We start from the raw sequence: 12,490 nt of genomic DNA on the forward strand, positions 1-12,490 counted from the left end.
TCCCTCGATTTAAATCTATGTCCCCTCGTGCTAGCCATCACCATCCGAGGAAAAAGGCTCTCATTGTCCACCCTATCTAACCCTCTGATTATCTTATATGTCTCAATTAAGTCACCCCTCAACCTTAAAAAAAATATGCAGCACTTTTCACTGGGAACAGCATTGTGCACACTCTCAAAATCAAAAAGCAAATTAACAATTAATCTCTGTTTTCTGCTCTCTACCTGATTTCTAATCTATTGTGCCATATATCCTTGAATAATATGCACCATAATTCAGAGGAGCCAATAGGGCAATTTACTTGGGTCCTTTTGAAAATCCAGATCCCCAATGCCTGTACATACCAACCAAATCATCTTTGACTTATCTAATTCCTGAACATCTTGCCAACTCCTCTCTTGGTTTTGAAACAGTTGCTATTTTTAAAAATATATCTCTGGATTCATTTTGGTCACTTGGATACATACTTGAAGGAAGCAAGTTTCCCAGAAATGGGTGTTAGAATGTAAAAATATGTAACAGTTAAACTTTTATTTAATCAACGGGGGGGTGGGGGGGGGATCAAACCATTCAATTATGGCAATCATTCATGAAATGGCAGGCATCTAGAACTTGAATTTTAAATTGTGGTTTTAATAATGTGACACAAAATGTTTGTGATTATATTTATGCAAATGTATCACTGTTAATTTGGTAGGAAGACAGAATTTTGATGAATATAAAATATGTTGAGGATAGAATAAACCACCACAAAAATCTCAGTCAAAATATAAATGTTATATTGTGAAATGGAAAGGATCACAAATGTTCTATTTATAACTGTGAAGTTAATACAATAATGTTGGTCTGAAAATGGCTGATATTGAAATCATTTCCTGCTCTATTTTGCGTCATGGCAATGAAACAATGATAGTTTGCCAACAGGAGGTACTGATAGGACACATCCACAGGAACTGACTGTATAGTGACTTAAGGAAATCAGTGCAGTGTTTAAGATTGGGCATATATCAACATGTCACTAATTTATGGAATGCTGTCAAATGATAGTCAGTGTTCAGATAAAAATCAAAATGCAATTTTGGATGCACCTAACAATGGATACAGTCTAATATTTGGTGGAGTTTGATAGGCTGATGTATATTGTTATCACTCCCAGGAGAGGAAGAACTGTTAAAAGTTTACATCAGAACTTATTTGGTGGAGTCAACCAAGAGTTTCCTGCATGTAGCAGCATAAGAACAAAGCAAAAAGAAATCAGAAGTTCAGAGCAGATGTGAAAACACCATGGATGTAGAGATCAAGAAGGGAAAGAAGGTAAAAAAAATCTATAATTTGACATTAATCTTTCATAAATTCCACCTAGACTAGTTGTAACATCAAAATCGTAAATCTGTTGTATGCCACACGTAAATGCAGTATTTGTAGGTATGTACACCCATAGTTTCCTTTAGGGAAACTTACATTCATCAAAGAGTACAAGCTTTTCAAAGCTCTTTCTGAACTGTAAATTAAAAAATATTAATTCACTGAGAAAATTTAATGTGTCATGTTAATTCAATGTTATAAATTTTGCCATAGAAGGCTAAAAATCTGCCATAGCTACATTTATGTTTATCTGTTGGTTTCTTTATACAGACAATTGTTTGCAATATTTAAGAAGGGCCTGAGATTTCAGTCACTAGAAATCAAATTTACATGCAATTATTTGGTGTAAGCAGCCTGTGTTATTGGTTTAAGAATCTGCTCTATACAGCAAGCATTCCCATTGTCTGTCACTGAAATGGGACATTAGCAAACAATGGAAATGATGATAGAAGTTTCATTTTTCTACTTCTTCATATTGGTGATTATTTAGCACATACTGCTTTGCGTTGTTCTGCCTATTCTATTTTGTACATGTTATAATAAAGTTCTGATTTTCCACTGCTTAAGATTTACAACATAACTTTCTTGATGAAATGAAAGGTTCTCACTATATTTAAAGTAAATAATATTCAATAGTGTTGGCTTCTGCATAAGCCTTCAGCATCCAGTGTCCCAGAAGAGAGTATGCAAGAAATTGGACTTTTTGGTGTTTATATTTATTGCTGTGAGTGTCTTTAGAGGGCAAAATAGCCTGAGTGAAAACACATGCATGTGCACATTTGTGGATCAAATTATCCCAGATTAGTGAGGGCATTAGCATGTGCGCAGAGTTAATGTCTGGCAGAAGTAGGCAGAGCAAACAAATTATCAACAGATAACACTGATTTGATATTGAAACTTAATATTCCAGCTAATGCTCTCCCTTATCCTCAGACAGCTGAATGCATGTCCAACAACTGGGGAGGCCCACCAACGCTCATTAAAAGGATCACCAAAAATCTACAGATTTCCTTTGGCTGTTGCTATGATTTAACAAGTGTTTTGTGATTCATGCATTTGTATCTAATTGCAAAACTCTGCAAGAAAATAGACAGAGAGTTTAGTGGGATATGGTGAAGGACAATTTACTATAATCAGAAATGGATATTTTAAAACACAGCATTACATACAGAATTAACAGAGGAGCAGGACAAGTTTCTGCAAAGTGGAGGAGAATAAGAGCAAGCACAAAGTCATATCCCCCAAATTATTCAGTTTGTGATTTTCCTATCTACTCTTATCTACTCTTCTGTTAGAATGTTGTCATAGAAATACATCAGATGCTGTACCTCAAGTGCAAGCTCAATGCAAAATGTGGACTAAATGGCCAGTAGCCATGAAAGTGACTGTGGTAATGAAATTACATGCATTTGGCTCCTTCCAGACTTCTGTGGAAGATATTTGCAACATGTCAAGCACTATTGAAAAAGCAAATGAGGCTTTCTATTCTGGCAGCAAAAATGATCCTGCCCAGATTTTGCTGCAGTGCTATGCCAGTTGCAATTGAGCCATCATGGTGGCCAAAGGGTGTATTGGAATTTTCTCAGACTCTGAAATCGTTAAAGTGATAACCTTTACTGTGACAGTGGCTATATTTTATTTGGAATAGGCAAGACATAACACATGCTAATATTTGAGCAAGTGTATCAAAGTGCCATAGTTTTACCATGGCACTTTGGGTAGATCACCAATGATCACCACATAAATGTTCCCAAATGTCATGATACCAGTTGATGCTGTATATAAAACATTGCTAAAATGAGACACAAAGCAAAAGCTTTTTGTCCTGCACTTATGAGACCTGTTGCATAAGAAACCAACGTGGAAAGACAATATATTGGGGAGGTGATGGTCTAGTGGTACGATCATCAGATTGTTAATCCAGAGACGCTGATAATATTCTGAATCTGGCATTTGAATCTGGGAAGATGGTGGAATTTGAATTGAAGAGTCTAATGATGACTATGAAAATATTGTCAATTGTTAGGGTAAAGAAACTATCAAGTTCACTAGCGCCCTTAAGGGAAAATAAATGCAAAGTGGTTGACTCTGAATTCCCTCTGGCCAATGGGGTGGGCAATAAATACTGGCCTGGCCGTGACACCCTCATCTTGTGAATGAATTTTAAAAGGCAGCAAAGAAAGAGAGTGCTGATTGATTGGACCATGATTACAGAAGCAATGGTTGACTGCTAATTTAATTAGCTGATTTGCCTGAAACCAGGCAAGTAGACTCCAAGTGGTCAGGGTATCACCTTGGAGAAAGCAATGGAGATTGAAATTCTTCATAATCCATTCCTCAATGGAAGAAGTATGCAAAGTGTTGACAAATTCCTTTCTGCTTCAGAGACAAGGGTCCTCTGTATATATATATATATAGTGTTCAATGTAAATGAATTACACTGAGAGCCAATGGTGATCTTAAATATGTTTTCAGTGTAACTCATAACACAATCAGAATTATTTTTAGTAAACATTATCCAAAAATGTGGTCGTGGATATAGGGTGTTCAGGCTTCTGGTGCCTCCTGTGGAAGGTCAAAGAACTATGTTGTTTGATAGTCTGCCAGTCAATGGAATGTATGACCTACATACTGCACTGCAGAAAATCACTTAAGGCTACATAGATAGCACCTTCCAAACTGATGGCCCTATCATCTAGGAGGACAAGGGCAGATGTGTAGAACAGAGAGATAAATAGCTCCCAGAGGATGGTAAAAATAATTGCATCTGATCTCTAGCCAAGGTATTTGGATGCCAAAGCCATTATGTTTTCACTGCTTGGTATGGGAATGCTGACTGACTCCCTGTACCAGGATGGAATGTTAGAAACTAGTTTCTTGAAAGATTGATGTGGTTTGGGCACAGATTCTTCAATGACCGGTTTCATCATTGATACATCCAAATGATAGCTAGGCAATGATTAGGTTAACTTTTAAATGCATTTTCATTTGCACACTTGCTGCTACTGAGCATTGGTGAAGAGTGGATGTTTGTGTAAGTGGTCGGAAGTGAGGACTGCAGATACTAGAGATCAGAGTCAAGATTAGAGTGGTGCTGGAAAAGAACAGCAGGTCAGGCAGCATCCAAGGAGCAGGAAAATTGTGTTTGTATAAGTGGTGCCAATCAAGCAGGCTGCTTTGTCCTGGATGGTGTAAAATGTTTTAGAGTCATAGTGTTTTTACACATGGAAGAAGTCCTTTGGTCTATTGTGTATGTGCTGGTCAACAAATATCCATCTGTTCTAATCCATTTTCCAGCACTTTATATTATGGAGTTTCAAGTGCTCATCTAAGTACTTCTTAAATGTCTTGAGGGTTCCAGTCTCTGACATCCTTTCAGGCAGTGAGCTCCAGAAACCCACAATCCTTGGGTGAAAACACTTTCCTCAATACTCTCTAAACCCCCTGCTCCTTACTTTGACACCATAACCCCCGGCTATTGCCTTCTCTACCAAGGGGAAATGTTTCTCCCTGTCAAAGCTCCTTAGAATTTTATGCAACTCAATCAGATCCCCCGTCAGCCTTCTCTCTTTCAAGGAAAACAACCTCAGCCTATCTACCCTCTCTTCATAGCTGAATCATTTCAGCCCAGAAAATAACCTGGTGAATATCTTCTGTCTTCTGCAGTGCAATCACATCTTTTTGATAACATGGAGACCAGAACTACACATAGCACTCCACATAGCATGTGGGCGGCATGGTGGCATAGTGGTTAGCACTGCTGCCTCACAGCGCCTGAGACCCGGGTTCAATTCCCGCCTCAGGCGACTGACTGTGTGGAGTTTGCACATTCTCCCCATGTCTGCGTGGGTTTCCTCCGGGTGCTCCGGTTTCCTCCCACAGTCCAAAGATGTGCAGGTCAGGTGAATTGGCCATGCTAAATTGCCCGTAGTGTTAGGTAAGGGGTAAATGTAGGGGTATGGGTGGGTTGCGCTTCGGCGGGTCGGTGTGGACTTGTTGGGCCGAAGGGCCTGTTTCCACACTGTAATGTAATCTAATCTAATCTAATTGTGGCTTAATTATTTTTATCATAACATCAACACATCAACAGCATTAGTCACCACTTCCAGGACTTGAAAAACCCAACTGCTAGAAGAAAGCAAGAGTTACCAGATCCAGGAAGCAAATCCTGATGGGCCAGGAGTTACAAATGTGTTACTCTTAGTCTTCCAAACAACCTGCTGCAATTCTCCCACTCACAATCTCCATTCACCCTTCTTGGCATCTCACTTTCCCTATGAGTTCAATCCCTTCATCTGTAATCTCTCTCCTTCATGATCTCTATCTGCCCATAATCTTTCATTCTCCCAATGAGTACCTGATGCCCATATCTTCACATCATTTCATTCCCCTCTGCTCTGTCTTGCCTCTCCATTATTTCTTCTACCTTGGCTTGGAGATGCCGGTGTTTGACTGAGGTGGACAAGTTAAAAATCACATAACACCAGATTATAGTCCAATAGGTTTATTTTTCTTTCTTTTACCTTCTTTCCTCACTATTCCATAGCTCCTTGAAAGTAGAGTCGCAGGTAGATAGGATAGTGAAGAAGGCGTTTGGTATGCTTTCCTTTATTGGTCAGAGTATTGATTACAGGAGTTGGGAGGTCATGTTGCAGCTGTACAGGACCTTGGTTAGACCACTGTTGGAATATTATGTGCAATTCTGGTCTCCTTCCTATCGGAAAGATGTTGTGAAACTTGAAAGGGTTCAGAAATGATTTACAAGGATATTGCCAGGGTTGGAGGATTTGAGCTATAGGGAGAGGCTTAGCAGGCTGGAGCTGAGGGGTGACCTTATAGAGGTTTACAAAATCATGAGGGGTATGGATAGGGTAAATAGGCAAAGTCTTTTCCCTGGGGTCAGGGAGTCCAGAACTCGAGGGCATAGGTTTAGGGTGAGAGGGGAAAGATATAAAAGAGACTTAAGGGGCAACTTTTTCATGCAGAGGGTGGTACGTGTATGGAATGAGCTGCCAGAGGATGTGGTGGAGGCTGGTACAATTGCAGCATTTAAGAGGCATTTGGATGGGTATATGAATAGGAAGGGTTCGGAGGGATATGGGCCGTGTGCTGGCAGGTGGGACTAGATATCTGGTCGGCATGGACGGGTTGGATCGAAGGGTCTGTTTCCATGCTGTACATCTCTATGACTCTATGACTCTAATGATTGGTCTCTGGCACAAAACCTTAGTTCAATACTAAAATGACAAATTCTCACTGAAAACTACTGATGAGGAAACAAGGAACTGTGTTGACAATGAACATTGGAACATATTTTTGGGGCAAATAGATAGAATGTCACTCTGCATCTCAGGGTGCTCACTGTGAGTGTTTGAAGTGAAAGGTGATGCAGCCTTAGCTCCTCCACGTCATGAACAGAAAGCTACCTAGTTTCATTCTCTATTTTCCAAAAACAGAATAGCAAATCAAACACAGAAGTGCCCAAGTTTTTTTGAAACATTGATGTATGTTGCTGTAAGTTCCAGAGAGGAAGAAACATGAATAGTTCAGGTCGGAACTCATTTGGTGGAGTCAGCTAAGTGTTTCCTGCATGTAACTGCATGACTTTAAGCTAGTAAGAAAGCTTAGGAGTTCAGAAAAGATGTGAAAACACAACAGATTTTTTTTAACAAAGAGAAGAAGGTAGAAGATTTAATAACTTGATATTAGTCATTTAGAAAATGCCAAAAGTAGTTAGTTGTAAATTTATTAATCTCCAAATTTAATCCATTTAAAGCATAATTCAGATTTAAATGTGATTGTGGTTTTGATCAGGAAAGCGTTAATCAACTTTGAGGGATGTTAGATGTTTTGAGTACTTTTCAGAAATTTGAACAGAATATTAAAGCTTTGGAGGAAAAAACAATTGGTGAAATGATGATCATATATTGTGTTGTTTTCCTGTAACAGTTAAACTACCTACACAAGTGCCTTGTTCCAGTCGGGTGAATATTTTATTTGTGTAACTTATAAGGAAAGGTGAAATTTGCATTTTTTAATTTCACTTTAAATCAATGCATATTTTATTAATAATGAGTGAATGATTGGTTTTCTGCTATAAAATGATCTTTGCCTATTATTGAAGTTCTACTGTAATCAGTTACAATATAAAATAATGTAATTTCACATGTTACATCTCTGATGGTGTTTGCACTTCAACTCGAGCTACCTATTCACAAATGTATTTAATTTCACATCTTTTTATATTCTTCCACTTCATATGCTTATATTTTTAAAAGGTGAGAGGGTCTCCGTCTTAGTAATCATTGCGGTTAAGCATTTAATGGCTCCAATAATGCTCTGGGATGCAAACATTTCTGTAATGTTCTCATTTTATAAAGTAAAAACAATGATATTTTCTGGTGTATTTGCCTTTCCATAGTGCTTACTCATTGTTTGGTTCTGTGTTAACATTGCAGAAAGATATTCATTCCTCAAACTTTGAGATTTACTGCATCTCTGATTTGCAACTCTTAGATTGTACCAATTCCAGGTTATAAAGCGAAACAATTAACTGGAGTTAAGATGCAGACCACTTATAATCTAATTGAATGGAATTTTGAACCACGAAAATCACAACACATTGGAAAGCAAGCTTCAATTGGTTAAAGCCCGCACTGAACTGTAGCAAGCAATGTTATATGTTAACGACTTAGAAAAATGTATTGTCAACTTAACTATTAACTATGTTAATAGCTCTATCACATCAATACTAATACAGCATTTACAATTCAATTGTTGGTCCCTACATCTTCCAGGATTCCTGAAACTTGCTCTTGAAAGCAAGACAGAATACAACAGCAAACGAGGAACTGAAGGCACTGCAGTGAGGTTTGTAAATATCAGAACCTCAGAACTAATTTCTTGCCTGCCTTGTGAAAGGCTGTGCAGAGAGGTTAATTTGAAACTTTGGAGAGATGTGTCTGGTCTCCATTTTGGATCTCTGATCTATCAGATCAGTGTGAAGAGTACTTTTATGGTGTAGTTTGGACCTAGGATGAGGTAAAGATAAAAACAAAAGTACCAGCAAGACCAGCACCAGCACAAGGACCATGAAACTATCATTGCCTGATGTGAAATCCCATCTAATTCTCTAATGTCCTTGACCCAGTCTGGTCTACATGTGGCTCTAGGCACACAGTAATGTTGCTGACTCCGAACAGCTCTTTGAAATGGCCTAGCTCACCACTCAGTTAGGGATGAGCAACAAGCACTGGCCTTGTTAATAACACCCATATCCCATGAAAGAATAAAACTAAGTATAATAAGCAGGAGCAGAAACAGCCTGCTGCTCAGGTACCAGGTGATCAGCAGTAACATGCACCTTGTAGAAGGCCTTATAGAATCTATAGGTAGAGAAGCACCAGTTTCTCAGAAAGCTCAGCAACTTGCATAGGATGTGGCAGATATTGTACTAAGTTGGAAATGGCTGTGGAAACAAGTCCCGCTGCTAGATGAACCTAAGGTTATGCTTTGCCAGTTGGTCTCAAAGTCAACACCATCCTGAACTTCATTGCCTCTGGATCTTTCCAAATCTCTGTCAGATTTTGCAAGCTCTAGCAGTGGCCAAGAAATGGATAAGGCAGCCAATTATGTCAATTATGATTCTAGTCAGAATGAGCAGGTACCTGAATTGACAACTGGATCTGACTTCACACATTTGATGAGTGTTACTGATTATAGTTAAGCCTCCCCCAGCTTGCCCAGGAGTATCTTCAACTGCAAGGGTTTCCATGCCATCAGCCATAAAAAATAAGTTTATGCTGGTATTGTAAGATTCCTGGGCATGTGCCATGTACTTTTATCCTCTAGTGGTGCACCTTCTCTAATCCTTTGCTATACCAAAGCAGATTTGTCCCAGACCAGGCATACCCATTGAACTTGACCAAAGAGGCACAGGAAAACCAGATGACAGGTAGATGTGTCATTGACCAAGGTATTTGGAGGCTTCTCTAAAGAAAAACAGCTAGGATCTCCAGAATGGTTGACCATGATGAACCTTATCCAATTATGCAGCACAGCGAGGGTTTGACCTGAAAGAGGAACAAAGCACAGAGCACAAAAAGCATTTCAAGGAGGAGGTGGTAGAACATAATGTCACCAGGACACTAGTAGCAGCTCACATCACTCACCCAGATGTTTTACTGTCAACAAGCTCATTTTGACTGCACCACTCCAAAAGTATAGACCATTTTTACCAAACTTAACCCGGTTCAGTAAACAACCAAGCATCCCTTTCACAACCGCACCAATCACCCACTTCCAACCTTATATCGGACATTGTCAGTGCTATACCAATAATCACAATTTCCTGGGAGCAACCAGAAATGGGTAAGGTGGGAAGGTGGTGGTTAGAAATAATAAGTACCTCAAAAATAGAAAAGAAACATGTCAATCTAGCATTGTGTATCTATGGGCAAAGCTTTACTCTTTAGTCCCTCTTCCTAGCACTTCTATCTGGCATGGGACAGTTCTACACTTCATCAGAGAGAGGTTGCTCAGATTCCTGCTGTGACATATTCTTGGTCATCATCCTCTGGGTGTCGGAGTCTATGAGAGCCCTGGCAAAGGTTGCTGCTCCTGGACTCGGGCAGGAGGAGACTCAGCTAACAGGTCAGGGAACAGTCTGTCTTCCACTGACTAAGAGGGACAACTGTCAGAAATGGAAACACTTTGAGTCAACATCCCTCTGATAAACCATCTGTGCTTCCCTGCTGGCAATGAGCTAGACGGTATCTAACTACAGATCAATGTTGAGATGAATGGCCAAGACTCAGGCATTCTAAGGAGGCATTAAAAATGGCCAAGTCACTCATGAAGGCCTACATGCCATTGTTCAATCAGAGCATTTGATGCTTCATGTAGTTGGTCATTCATTCTGTGGACAAAGACATCATCACATGCAGCCTATATGCTGAAGCCAGACTCCTCCAGTCTCCCTGCAAGTATGCACAGTGGGGCTGAAACATACAGGACGTGACACATTCTTTGCTGGTGTGAGGGATGCCTGGATGGTGTTGAAGGGAGTTAAGAGTACTCAGTTTGTGGGAGGTGGTGAGCAGTGCACAGGGTTGTGAGCTGGGATGCTCAGTGGACGTAGAGCACAGATGCATGCTCACTGCTGTGAAGTTCTTCTACATCCTCACATATTTTTTTCTAGTGCTGTGTGCCCTAATGGACAGTTCTAATTACTGCTGCACTAACGCCTGAGAAAAGAAAGTGTACTTCATCCTCACTAACTCAAACACAAGTCAGCAACAGATGCTATTCCTTCTGTCCAACCCCAGTGTGAAAGGACACATTAAAATGGGTTCACACCAGTAAAATGTTTGGGGAAGCACTGATCTATGCGAACATTTAACACATTATTGTCAAAGGGCTGCACTGTTGGGGATGCTATTCATTGATAAGAAATCTAGACCCTACTACCTGTTCATGAGAATGCTCAGAACCTCTGACAGCATTGATGGTGAGAAAGCTTTTTATACCTTCTGGTTAATCAGTTTAATCAGTTTAACTTTCTACAGGCATCTTGTTAGTTCTTCCTATGTGCAAAATAGCCTTTCAACTAAAAATACTTCTCGTGTAATTCATTACAAATGAAACACTTCTCAATGTTTGGATAGATCTAATAAGATGCTGTCAAAATGGGTGGCACGGTGGCACAGTGGTTAGCACTGCTGCCTCACAGTGCCAGAGACCCGGGTTCAATTCCCGCCTCAGGCGACTGACTGTATGGAGTTTGCACGTTCTCCCCGTGTCTGCGTGGGTTTCCTCCGGGTGCTCCGGTTTCCTCCCACAGTCCAAAGATGTGCAGGGTCAGGTGAATTGGCCATACTAAATTGCCCGTAGTGTTAGGTAAGGGGTAAATGTAGGGGTATGGGAGGGTTTCGCTTCGGCGGGTCGGTGTGGACTTGTTGGGCCGAAGGGCCTGTTTCCACACTGTAATCTAATCTAATCTAAAATGTTATTTCCCCGTCATACACTTAGATTGTTAATGTACCTCGGGCTAATGCTTGTGGATCATCTTTCTATCTGTAGATTTTGAAAAAGTTGAAAAAATGTTCAGGTTTTATATGAAAGTTGCATAGCAAAAACAGTTGACGTAGATCAAATGCGCAATGAATAATCAGTAGTTGTGTGGCGACTAATATTATAGTTGCGCCACTTTTCCAAGAGGTGAATATTAGAATTTATACTTTTAATGTCAGTAAAAATGAGAAGTATTCTTTCTGCTGTCTGTGTTGTAGATTTATTCGCATGAATTTGTTCCATTGCTATAGTTCATGTATTATAACGATTCATGTTTGTACAAAAAGCTGACATTTTTAAGCACATTTTATTAAAGAGAGTGGTTAGCATGTGAAATAGTTTTGTCACAAATTTGTTCAAACAGAGCCTATAAATTCTTTAACAAGATAAACAGATAATCATTCAAAAAAAAAACAGGAATAATGAAGGATTGAGTGCTGAAGGAGAAAAGGAAGCAAATATGGATGCAGGGAAAGGGAGAATGGAGCAACAGCTCCTGTAATGAAGCCTGTACTGAAAAACTGCCAAATTGCCTGGGTTTAACTACAATATTCTATTATTTCAGGGTACCTTGCTTGTAACTGTGTGCTGTTTTTATTTCTGAACTATTAATCACATTTTCAGGGAGTGTCGGGAAAGATACTCAACAAATTGTATGGAAGTAATTACTTCAAAAGTTATATTTATGATTTTCTATGTGATTTTCAGGGATTTGTGTCTCCGATTAAGAGGCTGGTATTTCCTAAAGCTGACAAGAACAGGAGACAGCAGGACAGAAGCAGCGTATACAGGAGACCTCTCCATTCCATCCCACTCTTCCCTCCAGATTACCTGATAGATCCTGAGATCCTGCTACACGACTATCTTGAGAAAGAGGTCAAAGTAGGTTCAGTTTCATAATCTAAAATCACTAGGTATATCATGTACAAAATAAATTACTAATTAATTCAGAAACTGCAAAACTTGGTAATAATTATGACAGGTTATGAGAAAAAGACAAGAATTGCAATTAAAAACAACAAATGCTGGAGATCACAGCAGGTCAGGCAGCATC

At 39.5% G+C, this 12,490-nt stretch overlaps 1 protein-coding gene across 2 annotated transcripts in view; it reads left to right on the forward strand.

Moving 5' to 3' along the window:
* Positions 1–1,019: 1,019 nt before the first annotated feature.
* Positions 1,020–12,490, forward strand: part of ccm2l (CCM2 like scaffold protein) — a 38,976-nt gene continuing 27,505 nt past the window's right edge. Inside the window, exons 1-2 of one of the 2 annotated variants that reach the window (XM_043710493.1) lie at positions 1,020–1,314; positions 12,145–12,318. In XM_043710493.1, coding sequence (XP_043566428.1) covers positions 1,285–1,314; positions 12,145–12,318 — 204 coding nt within the window. In that variant the 5' untranslated portion in view covers positions 1,020–1,284. The remainder of the gene's footprint in view (positions 1,315–12,144; positions 12,319–12,490) is intronic. The other variant, XM_043710494.1, reaches the window with a different exon arrangement.

Source organism: Chiloscyllium plagiosum, chromosome 20 (genome assembly GCF_004010195.1).
Source record: "Chiloscyllium plagiosum isolate BGI_BamShark_2017 chromosome 20, ASM401019v2, whole genome shotgun sequence".
Classification (NCBI taxonomy): Eukaryota; Metazoa; Chordata; class Chondrichthyes; order Orectolobiformes; family Hemiscylliidae; genus Chiloscyllium; species Chiloscyllium plagiosum.